Source organism: Acanthochromis polyacanthus, chromosome 2 (assembly GCF_021347895.1).
Source record: "Acanthochromis polyacanthus isolate Apoly-LR-REF ecotype Palm Island chromosome 2, KAUST_Apoly_ChrSc, whole genome shotgun sequence".
Classification (NCBI taxonomy): Eukaryota; Metazoa; Chordata; class Actinopteri; family Pomacentridae; genus Acanthochromis; species Acanthochromis polyacanthus.
The window spans coordinates 36,782,396-36,800,782 of record NC_067114.1 but is presented as its reverse complement, the minus strand read 5'-3'; the positions used below and the strand labels follow the sequence as shown (position 1 = coordinate 36,800,782).

General features: G+C 41.5%; 1 protein-coding gene across 8 annotated transcripts in view; it reads left to right on the top strand.

Annotated features, from left to right (window-relative positions):
* Positions 1-604: 604 nt before the first annotated feature.
* The window catches only part of adamtsl3 (ADAMTS-like 3), a 159,167-nt gene continuing 141,384 nt past the window's right edge, over positions 605-18,387 (top strand). For 4 of the 8 annotated variants that reach the window (XR_007937122.1, XR_002596633.2, XR_007937121.1 and 1 more), the window contains exons 1-2: positions 607-845; positions 4,626-4,740. Coding sequence is in view for 5 of the 8 variants with exons in the window: in XM_022213934.2 (XP_022069626.2) it covers positions 4,675-4,740 (66 nt within the window). In the remaining 3 variants the exon portion in view is untranslated. Of the gene's footprint in view, positions 846-4,625; positions 4,741-18,387 lie in introns of all 8 variants that reach the window. The other 4 variants (XM_022213936.2, XM_051937512.1, XM_022213933.2 and 1 more) reach the window with 2 other exon arrangements.

Sequence of the window (18,387 nt, the reverse complement as noted above, 5' to 3'; positions counted from 1 at the left end):
CATGGCAAGGTCAGCTGAAGCCTGAATGGAGAACCAGAACATTGGAACCATGCTTTGGCCTGTGAAAATCATCAAATGCAAAATGGAGAACCACAAGCCCAGAAACAAAGCAAATGTATTTGAATTTGTGCAACAGGAATGGGCTGCTGTGACAGCAGAACAATGTCAGAAGGAGAGCATGTCAAGATGCATGGCTGCAGTCATCAAAAACAATGGTTTTGTAATCAAGTACTAACTCCTGTTTGTATCATGTGACTAAAACAGACAGAAAATAAAACAAGGAATGCATCAAAGCTCTGTTTTTGGTAGCACAATACCATAGCGATTGATGTAAGAACTTAAGTGATTTTGGTAATTATCAAGAAAACCACAGAAAATGGCTAGATATCAGCTCTTAAAATAAACTCTTATGAGCTTTTTTTGTTGTTATTGTTATATTTGTCCAAACAAATGTATCTTAAGTTGTGCCAGGCGAATGAATAAGAAGTTGAAGAAAACAATTGTGGTCCAATAATTTTTTCCATGACTGTAGAAGCTATGCAGAAGCCAGGAGTATGGCTACAGATATTTTATTTTGAAATTATTGAGCGGAGACTGTTGATGTGTTTCTAACTTGACTCGGGTCCCAAGTTGCGTGAGGGAGGCAGACGGGCTGTGCACCGCCAGTAGCTCGGAGACACTTTACCGGAGACACGGTGAAAAGCCAGGGCGTTGATCTGTCCCACTTCTCCCACCGTCTCAATCAGGGACTTGTGTGTTTGGCTCTGATAATCGGTGCTATTCGGACTGTCGGATACCTGATGTTGCGTATGAGCGCACAGTGAGCAGGACCTCTCCCTAAGAAGGTAAGGTTTATTTTAGCCCAGACAAGCACACATAGGAATGGAAGCAGCGCCGTTCATCTGCAGATAATGCCGCATCAGGACGCGTTATTTCCACATTCACCCTGTCAGGTCTCCATGCTGCTGTCATAAACGGAGCTGCACGTTTAGAAACTTAACAACTTGCTGTAGTCTCTACACACACGGTACTGTCTCAACACGGCTTTGGCCTAATCATGAATTATTTCTGTTATTTTAATTACTGATCAATCTCGTCAATTGATCTTTTTTTTTTAAATTTAGAATTTAGTTCACCTGGTTAGTCTCATTCAGATCAGAGATCTCCTTTACAAGAGAGATCTGGCCAAGAGTGAGGCAGCATAGTCACATTAAAAATAATAAGCAGCAGATAAAATTGACAAAATTAAGACTTGACCACATGTAACACTTCCACACAGACAGAGTAGACTGTAATGATTTCACCAGAGTTTTAAACTCATTCAGTGTAACAAGGGCTTGAAGTTGAAGATTTTAATTTATTCCAGGCATTTGGCGTTGAAATGCTTTCTTACCCAGTTCAGATAGTATGTCGGAGTCGAAAAATTGTAGAGTATCCATAGATTGGAGATTGTGACTTCCAAGTTTCCCTGTTTAAAGACAAGACAAATAGAAAGGAACAATATCCAGAATGGTTCTTCAAATAAACACATACCAATGGCTGAGAGGTCGGGCACTTAAAGATGTTCAGTTAACATTTAATCTCTGAAGTATAAAAAAGCAATATAAAAAAAGGCTCACAAGATTCAACACAAGTGCAGATGGTTTGAAATAGTCCGAAAACAAACAGTCCCAAGACCCACAGAGATAAAACCGCAAACATATGAACCAGAGAAAAGAAGATTATCTGCTTTACAATATCACTCAAGTGTTAAATGATTGGCTCTCAATTACTGCATTATTTCTAGGTTGTGTGTATTTCCTCTTATGTACAATCCAAGAGAAAAACTTTAGAGGGTCCATAGTGAAAACAAAGCCCTGAATTAGAAACTCAGTGCAGCAGAAGTGAATACACTTGTGATCACTGGAACAAAATTAAGTACACCTGTGATTTTCAGTCAGCCTAATTGTATAAACATGATAATAAAATTATCTGTAAACACCAGAACTTTCTTAATGTTGGACCAACAGGCTAATTTTCTGTTTGTCTACATCGTGGCTTCACATGGAAAAGAATCGTCAGAGGAACTGACAAAGCTGATCATGAGACTTCACTAAGATGGAAAAGGATGCAGGGAGGTCAGTGATCAACTAAAATACTGAAAACAGCTGCAGCAGTAATCAGGAGGGATAGAACAAGCTATTGTGCTACTAATCAGAGCCACAATGATCATCCTCCTACAAGGATTTAACAAGACAGTGAGCTACATTCATAGCTGAGCTCTGACAAACAGAACTTGGCACAAGGGTTATGCGATGATATGGGGCTGCATGAGTGCCAAAGGTGTTGGGAGATGACACCACGAATGCCATTGGATAAACTGGTTGACAAAATGACTCTAAAGACAAGAGTTTTTGTTGATCCTCATGGATCAATAAAGTATTTCTGATCTGGACAAGTATGTCTCATGAGCTGAAACCAGTAGAACACTGTTGGTTTATTTTTTAAGAGAAGTTATAGCACCATAGTTGTCCTTCAAGGAACAGCCGAAAGTCTCTAAAGATTGGAAGAAATGTGTGCAACACTGGTATTATACACGCCCAAGAGGACTGGAGTCTATCATCAAAAATAAGAGTTGACATATCAAGTACTGATATAGGGCATGTATTTTAAATATAGTTTTTTTTCTTTAGTATCTTATTGTAACTGTTCATACGGCAAAATTCTGTTCAAATTAGAAATAATGCTGTTTTTTTTTTTTGGAGGGGGGGGCATAACTTTGGATAATTTGATATCTAAGTTACATTGCACAGTGGTGCCCTTACTTCTGTTTCCTACTGTAAGAATCTCTAACCATTTATATTCACTAATGAATGAATTAGAAGATTCATCAAATTTGTTTGGAAGTCAGTATGATTATGATGGTAATATTAATAATAAGACGAATAAGAATGTCTATGTCATATATCTCAAAGTCACACCCACCCTTTGGATGCTGTGACCACAATGTTATCCTGCTGCTCCCAAAATACAGATCACCACTGAAAATAGATGAACCCATAAAAACAAAAAAAAATCAGAGTCTGAAACAATGATGCAACAGAAACACATAGAGTGAATGGTAGGGGACAGCCTATCAGACATGCTGTCACACAAACTGGACCCCCTTCAGTTTGCCTATGAGGGAAAACGTGGAGTAGAGGATGCATATGGCACACTTTTAGACACTGTCACCAAACAGCTGGACTCTGCACACCCCCACACCAGAACTATATTCATGGACTTCCCCTCTGATTTTAATACTGTACACACAGACACCCTACGGCACAACCTCTCGCACCTTCAGGCTCACCCCACACTGATTCAGTGGATTCAGAGTTTTTTTTATTTACATGACAGGCCACAGCAGGTGCTTTTAAATGGTTTTAAATCCAGCAAGTTGATTTTAAACACAGATGTCTCTCAAGGTTGTGTTTTATCCCCCATTCTCTTCTCAGTGTACTCCAACATCTAATGTAACAGTGAAGGAATGACTCTTTTTAAATACGACATGACTCTGGTTGCTCATCTGCAGACAGCACTGTGCTGACCCGTTACAAGCAGACAGCCAACAACCTTGCCTGAGTTTTTGATAAGAACTCTCTTGAGCTTAACATCTCAAAAACAAAGGAGTGGTGCTGTGGGGGCAGAAGTAAATCTCTGACACCCGTTTTTACACCCCTCAGTATCCAGGGTCAGACTGTCGGAACGGGTTGAAGTTTTTAAATATCTGGAAAGACAGATCGACACCAGCCTGCCGTTTGCGAATCAGGCCGACTCTGTGTACAAGAAAGCACAACAGCGCCTTCACCTGCTAAGGAAACTAAGGACTTTTAATGTCAGCAGAGGCATTTTAACCCTGGTTTACACCTCACTCATTGAATCCATCCTTTCATTCAACATTTCTTTCTGGGACAGCTCCCTCTCCACTTGACACAAAACAAAACTCTCCCATATTGTCAGTCAGGTCAGCAAAATCAGTGGTTCACCACAAACCCATGTCTCTAAACTGTATAACCACTCTGTGATCAGGAAAGCCACCCTGATCACAGAGGACCCCTCTCACCCCAGCCGTCACTCCTTCCAGTTACTGCCACCAGGGAGACGTTACAAAGTCCCTCTGGCCCGCAAAAACATCTAGAAAAAATCCTTTATTCCCGCTGCAATAACCACCCTGAAAAAAAATGAAATAAGACACTGAACAATACTTTTTTTTTATCGACTACTGTTTCTTTTTAACATTTCGTTTAGACATCTGTACTTTGTGAGCTTGAGTCTTAAGTGGGTTTTGATATGTGTTGCATTTTATTGTTTGAGCCTTGTTAAAGGAGAATTTCTGTCATCGTTTGAGGCAGACAATAAAGTTGATCTATTCTATTGTATTCTATTCTAAAGACAGGATTTCAAACCAGGCAAATGGGCCCACACCTCAGTTCAGCCATGGAGCCTGGTAGTGGCTTAACCGGTTAGAGTTAGTAGGTTCAGTAGGGTGAGGGTTAGGGTCCCTGTTAACAAACCGTAACCATCTTTCTTTACCTAATGTGGTGTCAATAAAGATTGTGATGCTGCAGATATATTTTGATCTGATGTGCCCACTGTCTGTACAGGTTGGGATTCACCCTGCTGCAGTCATACCCTATTGGGGTAAAAACCTGGATGAAGATGGAGTCATTTATCCTCTGGAGAACTGTCCCCATCTTCCTCTTACTTCCCACTGTCCAGGTAATTAAAATGGATTGATGAATGGATGGATGGAGTATAACTGGATAAATGAGTCCAAGCACTACATTTTAGGAACACCTTAAAGAACCTTAGTTACAGCCCTACAGTGTAAGTCAAACACCTGTTATTACTTTGTCCATTCAGTGTAGATTTTTGCTTTGTTACCACATGGCCCAAAGTCACAGTGGATCATCACATTCACTGCTGAATAAATTAAAATGGATCCAATTAGTGAACCTTGTCAGGGTCCATACACTGAACAACCTGCTTCTGACTTTTCACTGTGTCTACTGTTAGCTTTGTGGCTTAATTCGATCTGACCTGTCCAAATCAAATAGTTTGCACAGGTCGAAGAGCTGCTGTGCAGAGTGCAGAGACTGTTCCTTGTATGTGTGCATGAACTTGGGTGAATGTCACCTCATATGAAGCACTAGTAAGCACAGGATTTTCTCTGGCAATTATAGCACCTACTTAATCCCTGACAACTGGCTGCTGTGGACCTGGTGTTCTCTATGGTCAACCTAGAAAAGCAATCTTAATTTGGACAGCAACTGAGTGTTAGTGAAAAGAAAACATTTTTAAATGTTCTTTTATTTTGTTACTCATTTCCTTATTGACCTTGAGCCCTTCATTGAAGAAGAAATATTTGGTTAATTTTTTTCCCCTTGGGGCTTGCAGTGTTGAGTATTGATTGCTTGCCATTTTCGTCAACTGTGAATTTAAGTTTGACGGCTTGGACAGGATGTTCACTCCTCATAGAATGTGCAACGTTCATGTTTACCAGTTGAATTCAGTTTCCAATTGAAAGAATTAATGGAATAAAAGCAATATGTGTTGATTTACATATAAAGGTGGCAAACAGCTGAATAACGGCAGAAATGTCTATCTATAATCACAAATCAAGGAAACCCCTTCAGGCAGAACTAGCTGCAGTTACAGTCTTACAGAAATACAAAAGAAGGAACAGTTTCGATTAACACATTAAGTGAAAAGATAAGAGACTTAATTGCAAAACCAGAGATGAATTCAAAAATAACATTCAGACATGAAGTAGCAGAATTGAAAAGTTCTGTGAGCTTCGTCATAGATGTATGTGTTGTGTTTCTTTACTTAGTGTAAGTTTACTTTTGTCTAAATGCCTTAAATATCTTGTAAATGCCTCCATGTGTAAAGGCAATCTTTCAACAGACAGTTCATTTCACTGTTCTGACCGACAGTAGACTGAAACTAATAATGCTGTGATGGTTGTCCTATGCCGATTCTTGCTGGTAAACCACTTTGACTTGCAGTGTGCTGCCTTAGGCATCTGCAGATCACAAAATAGACAGACAGGCGGGCAGATAGATAGAGAGATAGATAGGAAACCAAACTCTAAATTGCTCATCCATTTTAAAACATAACCACGGTTCTGCACTTTTCAAAGAGGATCAAATGCTGCTTGTTCAACTATGTTATAGAACTCAACAATCCACACGTGACTGTACAGTGCTTTCACCACAGAAATGAACAAATGAACAATGACAGCACCTGGTTGTAATGTTCTACAATTATCCTTAAACTTAAAATGCGATTTCTGCAATTGAGGATAGAACCTGAAGGATTTGGAACTCTACACACAGATATATATCTGCTATTGTCAACATACATAATCATTCCTTGTCCCAAATTCATGATAACCTCATGCCATTCAGTCTGCTTCACAGAAGAAGTTAGATTTATCAGCCCAGAAAAAGAATGACAGTTCTATATTTCGAGGCTGAATAATAAGCACAGAGTACACTCAGAAGCCCTTTACAGTTACTGGTGCACTAAGAATCCCTAGTTAGCTAAGGCTAATGAGAACAAAGCTGTCTGTGACCCAAGTCTGTTGAGATGGCTCTTATCAGTGGAGTTCATCAGGGTTTGGTTCTTGGCTCTGCATGAGCAGGGCCTCTTGAACAATTATGAATAAGTTTCATGAGCCCAGAATGTTTTTTCTATATTGTTATTGGGGATTTTTCATTCCCCATTAGTGTGAAAAAAGTCAGGCATTAGAGCCCGACTGGCAATGGCATCAAAGCTAGTAACAGGCTCTCAGTGTCAATCATCCCACCCCCCGGTTCCTCCACATTCTCAGAGACAGCTCTGTTTTAAGGAAATCCAAACCCAGACACGGAATAATTGAGATACCCATCTAAAGTAGTGTAATTTTCACCATGTGGTCTGCTGAGTAGGCTCAAGGCACTGCTGTTATCAGTGACGTCATTATTCATTCTCAGCTTGGTTCATGTTTATTATTCAGTAGTGGATTCATTATCATGGGAACGCGGTTATCTTTTCACGTCTTTCTGGTGAATTGGAGCTGTGGGGTTTATTATTATTTGAACCCAGCTCACCACCTCCTTACTTCCCCTTTCCCCCCTTCTTTCCTGGCTGGGAGATAGAGTTTAAATCACAAGGCATAAATGTGCGTAAATAAAAGTTTTAGCCAGGGTCACAGTCATTGCAGTGTTCTTTCTTTTTTTCTTGCTTTATTTCTTTCTGACTTTTTCCATAGAGTAAAATTATAGGCTATCAATCAATACTACACCTGAGTAAATGATTGAAAAAACAAATTTAATTTGTGGTATGTCTGTAGTGTATCACCTTTATCTGCAGGCACTTCAAACTGCATCAAATAGCTTGTTCAAATTTGCTTGTTCTAATGTGAACATGTTCAAATATGTTGAAAAAGTCAACAATTGCCTTGGAAATAACTTTTTACAGGAAAATGTGAAGGCAATTTTTTTTTTTAGAAATTTATGTTTTACATGAACAGTTTCTTGGTTTGTTTAAATGTATATGGTAAATAGAGATCCTTATCTGATTAGGACTGACAGATATCAATACAGTTGCTGATAAATGTCAAACAATGAAAAATCACACACTTGACAGGGTTTCCTCCAGGATTTTTTTAAACTGTGGGGGAGGTCTGCCCGAGTGGAAGACAAAGAGCAAAGAGCGATCGCCAGGTAATGTGGAGGTTTTCGTTCCCTTCTCATCTCTAGTATGTTGTGGGACACTCGTTGAGACTATCTGAGCCAGTCAGTGTGGGGAAAAAAGCACGTTGGGGCGGACTTTGATGCAAGGGGGTAATTGCCCCATACTTTTTGCTAGCTGAGCTGCTAGCTGAGCTGCTAAGCTGCCTGCCTGGCTAAATACTGGAGCTATGTCAAAAATTAATTTCTCCATCACTCACATGTATGAAATGACAAATGAAAACAGACCCCAAGTTGAAAAAAACCAAAGTTCCCCTTTAATCATGCATGGCAACAGGAAATTCTGATTTCTGCTGAAAATTATTTTGTTTTTGATCATAAAAATGATCAAAAACATAATACTAGACTTGTTTAAGTCAGCAAATATAATGAAAAGTTAACTTACATGTTCTTCAATCTTTTCTCACTATCTTCAGTTCACTTCAAATCTATAAGAGTTCTGTACTACTATGTACACTATATACAAGTCAGTTCACTGTAACACTCCTATTTTGCCAATTTTCTTCTCTTTGCGGCAAGCTGTGTAAGTCTCTGGACAGCCTTCCTTTTCAACTCCTGCTGGTGGGCTTTTCTTGCAGCCATTTCCTTCTCTTTCAATGTTTCTTAGACCCTCCAGAAAAACGCGATTATGCGATCGCACGAATTCCCGCATTAATCACCAAAATGCCGCTGATTATGCGGGGGTCAATTATTTCCCATAAGGCCGCATAATCCCTGCAAAACAGCACATAATTCCCGCAAGAATTTCACATTTCCACGAAAACAAGAGAAATATGCGGGTCCCGCTTGATTTCACAATTTCCGCATAAAATGAGATAACTATAACCAATATAAATGGAGTTGTGAGTGAGTTTTTATGTGACGCCCGGCCTGACGTCATCAGTTCGCGCATTCACACACACATAGGCTGAATCCCAAACCGCCCCCTACACACTATCCCTACACACTACCCCTCCGTTTGCGCGTTCCCGTGGAGGGTCCTCCATATTAAGGGCCATCCCAAACTGCGTAGTGCGGAGGGAGAGTGGACTGTTCAGCCCTTAAATAGCGAGTCTGCATCGATGCTCACTCTGGACAACTTTTTCAGGAAGTGCAACGTTGAAATGGAGGAGGAAACAACATATCGATGTGAGTTCCACGTGCGTCCTTTATTTCTCCCACGCCTTTTTCACACTGACAGAACATCACAAAAAGAGTGGTGAAAAAAGATAAATCAAAAGAAACAAATCTTCTTCTCTGCTGACGTTTGATTTAATTGTGCACCCCCTGACACCTTAAAATTTGAACACAACTGACAGAATTCATTCATTCATTTGTTGGATTTGAAATGCCAGATAATAGGATTGGAAAACATGTGAGTGAAAAAAAAGGGGGATGCTTTCGTCTTCTGGAAGCAGCAGCCATCCTTGTTAGTTGCAACCTGTGCCACAGCGCTACAGCCATGCACAGTAGGCGTCTTTGTGTTACCATGGCGATGACGTCTTCCGTTTTTCCGGTGAGGCGACAGGGCATCCCATTCCTGACGATCGTATTTATACCCTCCCCCTTCAATAATAGGTGCCCTCCACAGCTGCGAGTGTGACTTCTTTTGGAGTGACACTCAGTAGTGGAGGGGGAGTGTGTAGGGGGCGGTTTGGGATTCAGCCACACACACACTAGAAGCACGAGCTGATGCGGAGCGCGGCGCCAGTGTTGCCAACTTAGCAACTTTCTCGCTAAATCTAGCGACTTTCCAAAGCGTCCTAGCGACTTTTTTTGTCAAAAGCGACTAGCCACAAATCTAGCGACTTTTCTGCCATTTTGGAGACTGACAGGAAAACTCGGATCATTCTGCAGTTACTGTCACTGTCCTCAACAAGCAGCAGGTGCTGCTGTGAGCTTCTCCCCCTCCCAGAGCACATGCTGTCAGTCCAGTAACCCCGCAGCCGTCCCAGTGTCTGATTAGAGGACACATCCCTCCGCGGCAAGACGGAGGATGAATCGCGCATATTTTTGCATATTTCGCAACTGTTATCAACGGATTTAGACGAGTCACAGAAATGTTCAAATTTGAAATTAAATCGGCAGAAACCCGCGGATCCGCGGAAAATTGCCATGCATGTTTAATACAATAATCGTCATTAATATAAACATAAAACAACATAAAAACAAGGTTAAAAAAAACATTATTCTGAAGGTGTGGTGGCTTTTATTTTGCCGTGGCGGTGCGCCACCATCAATTACATGTAGAGGAAACCCTGCTTGACATATGTCTTTATAAACCTCATATGGCAGTATGGTAGGCATTATGCTGATAAGTACTATGATTCAAAATACATTTCTCCACTGTCCGAAGGTTGGTCATTCTGTTTATTTGTTAAAATCTCTGGTTGTATTCAACATAGTGCCAAAAAACAGTGAGTTTGACTAATCCAGAATTGAGTATTTAAAGGGCTTGCAGAAATGTACATGTAATAGAATGAGATTGATGTTGTTGCGCTATATGAATTTGTATTTATTTTTGTTTATATTTGTATTTATTGTTTTTATGGTTTTTTTAAAATAATATGTTGAATACTGGTCACATCCTGTGGGGAGACTAGTTAACTATGGTTATGGTTATGAGCTTTTTAGTATGTCCATTAGGGAGGGGGATTAATAATCACCGGAAGTGTGGTCAGTTTTTTATTTTGAAAAGCGGTGTATTGCTTCCTCTTTTTATGGCGACTCCTCATGGGAAGGAGAATAAATGTCCTGTTCGAAGCTACCATCCTCGTGTTGTTTAATACGAAATTCAAACACAGCGCAGAACACGATTCACTACATACACACGTTTGTCCTGTAAATCTTTTGAGATTGGCTAACCTCAAACAGTGGAGTGGCTCGGTGATACAATGGTTAGCGCTCTCACCTCACAACTCGAAGGTTCTGGTTTTGAACCTCAGCCTGGGGTCTTTCCGGGTGGAGTTTGCATGTTTTCCCTGTACCTGCATGGATTCTCACCGGGTTCTCCAGATTCCTCCCACAGCCCAAAAACATGCTGAGGTTAATTGGTGATTCTAAAGTGTGTGTAGGCATGAATGTGAGTGTGATTGTTTGTTGCCCTGTGATAGTCTGGTGACCTGTCCAGGTGAATCCTGCCTTGACCTTGTGTCAACTGAAAGAGACTCCAGTAACCCCACTACCCTACAAAGGATGAAGTGTGTGTAGAAATGATAGCAAAATGCATGCAGTGATCATTAAGTTCAGTGTGACATGGGTAAGCAAATGAGCAACATTTTGACCTCACCAATACATAAGATGTCTTCTTGCTACATTTGTCTTTCACTGATTTTGAGTCTTTTGGCGTTTGAGATCTGCACTTCCTTGTTAAATCTCCACTGTACTCCCTTTTGGATGTGCAGTCACATACTTTTCCAATCCACAAGTCCACTGGGAGGTCCTTGTTCCATACATGTCCAGTATTTATGTAATGAGCACACACACACACAACTGCCAAGCATAGGCGCTGTTGCCCTTGTAGCATAGCTGCTGCGCCAACTCACATTTTGGGCTGGATGTGGAAGGGTCACCTGGGACTCTTGTGAGCCTTGGGAGGTGATATTTATGTCACATAAATCTTAGTGGACCCCTGTGTATGAATCATATTCAGCACTTTTTGTTTGGGGACGGCATTGCTCAGTGGGTAGAGTGGCCATCTTGTAACCGGAGGGTTGCCGGTTCAATCCTCGGCCCGTTGTGCTCATGCAAGACACCTAACCCCTAATTGCTCCTGATGGGGTTGTGGTTAGCGCCTTGCATGGCAGCTTCCGCCATCAGTGTGTGAATGGGTGAATGTGACGTATCCTGTAAAGCGCTTTGGGTACCTTGCAGGTATAGTAAAGCGCTATATAAATACAGACCATTTAGTTTGTTTTTAGGTTTTCCATTTTTCAAAGATCTAGTACAGGCTTTATCAAAGTGACCTGTGGGTGAAGAGTAGAAAGATCACTGTATGGCTGTACACACCGCACAGACTGCAGTAAGCCAGGTCATCTTTACGTCCTCACCCTTAGAGTTACTGCATACATGGTTCATATGTGTGTGTGTATGTGTGTGTACATAGATAGAGAGGTGGCTTTTAAAGCTCATTCATAAACCCAGACAGTGTCCTCATTCACTCCTCAGTCATCGACTCCCATTCTTATCTCTTCTGGAGCTCTACCAATCAGCTGGTTTAAATATCTCTTCTCCCTCATCCTGCCATTTTTCTTCTGTTTCTTAGTCTGAAGACTTTTTAAAATCCTCAGCTGCTGACCTCTTTCTAGTTATCCTGAGCTGTTGTTGTCTGTGAAGAGCCATAACAGCTCCCTAGCCATCCTTCATAGCAACCTAATCTCCTCATACTTCTCTACAACTGCATGGAACTGGTTGACACAGCATTAACCCCTGTCCTCATGGGACCACACATCCTCTTATAGCATGCTGCCGTTGCACAAGCTCTCATAGCATCTCTCCATCAGTACTGTGACAGTGGCAGGAAGAAATATATAGTGATGTGAAAAATAAGTGCATCCCATGGAAGTAGTCTTTTTCCAACAGGTTGGTGAGGCTAGTAGCCACAGTTCTAGAACCAGAGACACCTTCAAACAGTGACAGAAAGAGAGGACAAAATACAGACATACAAAGAGAGAAGACACAAAATGAATTATATACACTAGAGGAATATAAATGAATGCAGAGTGAAACATATGAGAGTAGAAGTGTGCTGTGCATCATTGAAGGTCCACAAGCAGTCTGGGCCTATAGTAGCATAACTGAGGTATGTTCACGATCACCTGAGCCAAATCCAACTGTAAGCTTATCAAAGTTGAAATTTTCAATTTTAATTTAAAAGTCTGACTTCAGAGCTGAAGAGTACGGTGGCCGAGACCCGCCATCGCTGCAAATAAAACAAACGCTGCAAACAAAAACAAACACTGCTGCAAATAAAAGAAACGCTGCAAATAAAAAGAAATGCCGCTGCAAATAAAAAAGAAACGCTGCAAATAAAAAGAAACACCGCTGCAAATAAAAGAAACACTGCAAACAAAAAGAAACGCCGCAGCAAATAAAAAAGAAACGCTGCAAATAAAAAGCCACAACGGAAGTGGATTACTGGGGATTATTTTTGCCGATACACCGGTGTGAGAAGAAGAAGACGAAGAAGTAGAAACAAGAACAGCAGTACGACTTGGAAAATGAACGAGAAAGTAAGTGAAAATGTTAGTGTTTAATGTCACTACGTCTAATTTTTAATGTGTTATCTGGTTAGGCCATGTAGCCCCAGGTTTGAAGGTTTGAAGTTGAACTGGAGGATGCCGGTGTGTTGTTAGCCGTCAGTTGTTTCCACCCGGATGTGTTTTCGTTCCGGACTCATTCATTCTGTCCGCTCGGGCGGACGGGCGCCGGCGGCAAAGGATGGTTTGCCCGGGGCGCAAATCTAGCCATGACCGAATCTGTGTGTTTTTCTGGGGTAGACACTGCTCTGGAGTGAGAGCGTGCAGTGGAACATGTTACTGTGTTTTGCTGCATATTGGAGTAAAGTTACCAAACTTGATTGTCCTCTCGTTAGCCGAAGCCAACAACACACCTGGATCCACACCTCCACACGTCTGGATCCAGGATTTTTTTTTTTTTTTTTAAAAAACATCTGGATCCAGGATCCTGCATCCAGGATTTTTTTCTGGATCCAGACGGTGATCCGGATCACCTCCAAAATCTAATCGATTGTTACTTTTGCTCTTCCGGGCATTCTGTAAAAAATTGGTGAAAATCCATCCATAACTTTTTGAGTTATGCTGTAAACAGACAGACAGACAGACAGATGGCCTGGCGGAGGTCTGCGCTCTCCGAGTGCTTTTCTAGTTTTTAATGTGTTATCTGGTTAGGCCATGTAGCCCAAGGTTTGAAGTTGAACTGGAGGATGCCGGTGTGTTGTTAGCTTCGGCTAACGAGAGGACAATCAAGTTTGGTAACTTTACTCCAATATGCAGCAAAACACAGTAACATGTTCCACTGCACGCTCTCACTCCAGAGCAGTGTCTACCCCAGAAAAACACACAGATTCGGTCATGGCTAGATTTGCGCCCCGGGCAAACCATCCTTTTCCGCCGGCGCCCGTCCGCCCGAGCGGACAGAATGAATGAGTCCGGAACGAAAACACATCCGGGTGGAAACAACTGACGGCTAACAACACACCGGCATCCTCCAGTTCAACTTCAAACCTTCAAACCTGGGGCTACATGGCCTAACCAGATAACACATTAAAAATTAGACGTAGTGACATTAAACACTAACATTTTTACTTACTTTCTCGTTCGTTTTCCAAGTCGTACTCCTGTTCTTGTTTCTACTTCTTCGTCTTCTTCTTCTCACACCGGTGTATCGGCAAAAATAATCCCCAGTAATCCACTTTCGTTGTGGCTTTTTTATTTGCAGCGTTTCTTTTTTATTTGCAGCGGTGTTTCTTTTTATTTGCAGCGTTTCTTTTTTATTTGCAGCGGTGTTTCTTTTTATTTGCACCATTTGTTTTATTTGCAGCGATGGCGGGTCTCGGCCACCGTAGAAGAGGAGGTGTGGAACTGTGGACCACCTTTTTCACCCTGCAGAATTGCTAAGGTGGTCATGGGAGTTTGGATATCCAGTGCAAGTATGTTTTATAGACTTGGAGAATACCTACAAATGTGATAGGTCCCCCAGGGGACACTGTGGCGGAGTAAAGGGCACCGGGACCATTGTTATGAACCATCTGGTCCTTGTAGAACCTAAGAGCTGTGTTTGGATTCTCAGACAAAGTCAAACACATTTCACACTAATATGGTTTCTAGAGCCAAGGTGAAGAGAGTGCCTGTAATCTTCAGAGTTGTGTTTCTGCGTTTTGCAGATGGCATGGTTCTGTTGGTTTTTTATCAGACTGTGACCTTCAGCATACATCGAGGTGCTTTGTAGTGGAATGTGAAGTGGTTTTCAGCATGTGTTTCACTTGCACTGACTGCTTTCAGCTGTGTTATCTTTATCTTTTTTGAGAAATCACCCCAACATTCTGTTGGCACTGGAGAATGGTCTTGCTGCAACCATAATCATCCTGCTATAGGGGAAAAACACTTTAATTTGTTTGTATTGTGTTGTTGCAGCTAAAAAAATACAAATATTTGCATTGAATGCAGAACCTGCGACACCTCAGGATGTTGCAGTGGAACCCTGTATTGAGATTCTAATCCTGAGGGAAAAATTCACTATTCACACCCATGTAGATGTCAAAATGAAACAGTAAGCACTCCCTTGGGTGTGCTGCTTACCTGATACAACGTCTTGAGACTGCGACAAAGATGGCGCCCCTCGAGGCAGATGCCATTGTGTGACCCAACCACAACTGCTGTTTTGTTTAAATTAATAATGTTATTTATTAGAAAAGCACACCAGACAGGCACAATGGTGTAGTATAGTAGAGAGGCACTGGAAATCGTTCACAAAGAACTTTATCATTAATGTTTTCAAACTCAACTTTCTGCTATTTTGGACACCAATCGGCAAGACTGACGACAATGGCCTCAGATGAGGAGTGCAGCTGAGGAACAAAGCGGGCAAAGCACAAGTGTGGTAAAAGAGGTGGGCTGCATGCTATAGGCTAAAGGCTAGGGCTAGTAAACCACCACCTCCTCAACAACAAGCTGCATGAGCTGAGAACCAGGATTAGAACCCAGCATAAAACGAGAGACTACTATGCTCATGTATTATTGTATGATATGATAATTAAAGGGTTTCTCCCTGGAAAAATACTTTAGATAATAATGTTAAAATGAAAGGAGCATCGTTATTTTTTTTTAGTCAGCTGAATGCTGTATTGCGTTGAGTTGTGCCGACACTTTCAACTGTCATGCAGCTTGGATTCACATGTATCACAGAGAAGTACTGATGTGTTTAGTGTGAAATTCTGATCAAGCGCAGTGGAGGACTATGGAATCCTCAGTCTGCATGGCTTCATAGCAGATGCACAAGTTGTTGCTTTCAGCGGTCTGATTGCTGTGACTGTTGCTCCCACAGAAGCATAAAGCTGCTTTAGACTGCTGTATTTTAAGTTAAACCACTCAGCATTCTTATGATGTGCAGCATCCAGTGTTACCAACTTAGCGACTTTCTCGCTAAATCTAGCGACTTTTCAAAGCTCCTAGCGACTTTTTTTTTGTCAAAAGCGACTAGCGACAAATCTGGCGACTTTTTCTGCCGTTTTGGAGACTGATAGGAAAACTGGGCTCATTCTGCAGTTACTGTTTTCAACAAGCAGCAGGTGCTGCTGTGAGCTTCTCCCCCTTCCAGAGCACAGGCTGTCAGTCCAGTAACCCCGCAGCAGTCCGAGTGAGGGGAGGGGGAGACCCACGTCACTCCGCGGCCAGACGACAGATGAATCGCGCATGCGCAGTCACTATAGATGCATCCAGACTTACGGAATAAACGAAAATGTTTCTTCACTGTCAGGCTAAAATAAACCACAGCATTTAGCCTCTAGTACAAAAACATATTCTGGGTGTTTTATATTCACTCTTTGGTCTCTTCCACAACGTTATTCCTCTCTCCTACAACGTTGATTACAATTACATGCAAACTGGGGAATATGCAAATTAGGCGATGACGTCATTTAGCGACTTCTAGCGACTTTTAGGACAGCCAACAGCGACTTTCCTTACTGAGGAGTTGGCAACAGTGGCAGCATCAGTCTGACATGATGTTCCGGAGGGTTTGGTTATAGGTTGGAGTGGATCACAATGAGGAAAAGAGAGCCAACTTGCCCTTGATTAGGCTAACACCTCTCCAGCAACTGCTCTCCCCAGTATTCTATAAATAGTTCTCTCTTGAGTTCCTATATCTTCAAAGCATTTCTTAATTACCTGCAGATGCAAGCTGTGTTAAGTTACACTCAAAGTGCAATAGTATAAACACACACTCTCTCTATCTATCCTCTCTCTCTCTCTTTTTCTCTCTCTCGGTGATGTGGGATCTATGGGATCATGGGATCTATGCAACTGCGTGTCAACAAGATAGCATTTGTACTGCATAGTTTGTGTAGATAGTTCTCCTACATAAACAAAAATAGTAAGTCATTTTTAGAGGAATAAATACCTGATTTGCCTTCCATTAATGTGTCCACTCTGGCTGTACGGGTGAATGCTAACTTTACACTCCGTAACTCCATTGCAGAGACTCAGGAATACAAGTCACAAAAACACCAAATACAGGGTCACGAGCTCCCTGCATTGCTCCAAAGGTCAGGACAGAAATACTCTGTGTGTAATGTCTATTCTTTCATTTGCATGAGACATCTCCATCAGCGACCTGTTCCGCACATGCTAGTTTGTTTACATGTGTGAATCTGACTTAGTGGAAACTCAGGAGCTAAGTGCAACAACAGGCTACCCTTTGAATCATTGTGAAGATGACTCCATGTCAGTTACATTTCAGTATGATGGTCGACCATACTTCTTTGCAACAGAGTGCACAGACAAGGAGCTATATCAAGTGAAAGGATAGAAAGACAACAGGACATCCTAATAGATATGGTGCTGTTCCTAAGCTCAATCTTTTGGCTGTTGGTGTATAGGGGAAGTTCTTGTGATCTGTTCAAACTACAAATGGCTGTCCTGCCCCTTCCAGCCAGTGTCGCCATTCAAAAAGGGGAACGTAGTCATCAGACATCGTCCACCTCCGCAATGCACTGGAGCGTAGGGCCTGGCAGGGTAAGGATGAGAGCAGAAAATAATGGTTCTTCAACTCTAGAAAGGCAGATTTGGGCTTCTGGGGCCCACTGGTGGGGGACACAGGTGAAAGAAAAGACTGTCAAGGGTGACATCATTTTACTATAATTTCTGATGAAGCTTATGGGATTTCATCTAGTGTCATCTTGCATATAAATATACAAATACATTAGATGTTGAAATTTATATGTGTCAAATCACCAGCATGTTGTCCTGTAAACGAAACTATTTTGTAAGGTGTAATAATGCTGTTGAGGCTGTTTATTGCTTCCTTCAGTTAGTAGCTGAGTTTCTGTCAGATACAGCATCTTCTGACACTTGTCTTTTTTTTTACAGGACTTCATTAAGATGCCAGCTTAGAAAAGCAGTTGGGGTTCTTTTGGACACTGTAAATTAAGTCAACCTGTAGGATTCTTTCTGCTGTTAGAACAGCTGTTTCTTCTTATTGTGGTTCTAAAACCCAGTGCGTGTAGCATGGACTTACCATTCATGGCTGTATCACTCCAGAGTTTGGGTTGTGCTCTAGGATCATCACCCATCAACAAAAGTCCATTCATGGACATAAATGGCCCTGATTAGAGCAGCTTTTTCACTCTTCATTACTTCAGCGCAGACAGACAGAAAGCTGCTCACAGATGCAGACACACACTAGTTTGAGTGAAGTAGCAAGCCCTAGAATGATCAAATATTCATATTACATTCTCATTTTTTTACTTGTATTAAGAGGATTGTAGCCCCTGAATAATTGACAGCTTTCGGTGAAAACCATAGTAGGTTGTTAAAAAAAAATTCTGTAAATTTAGAAAATATCATTGAAACAAGTCCATGAAATAGCTATAAAAAGGCTGTCCAAACAGAAGTGGGCCTGCATACTGAAATGG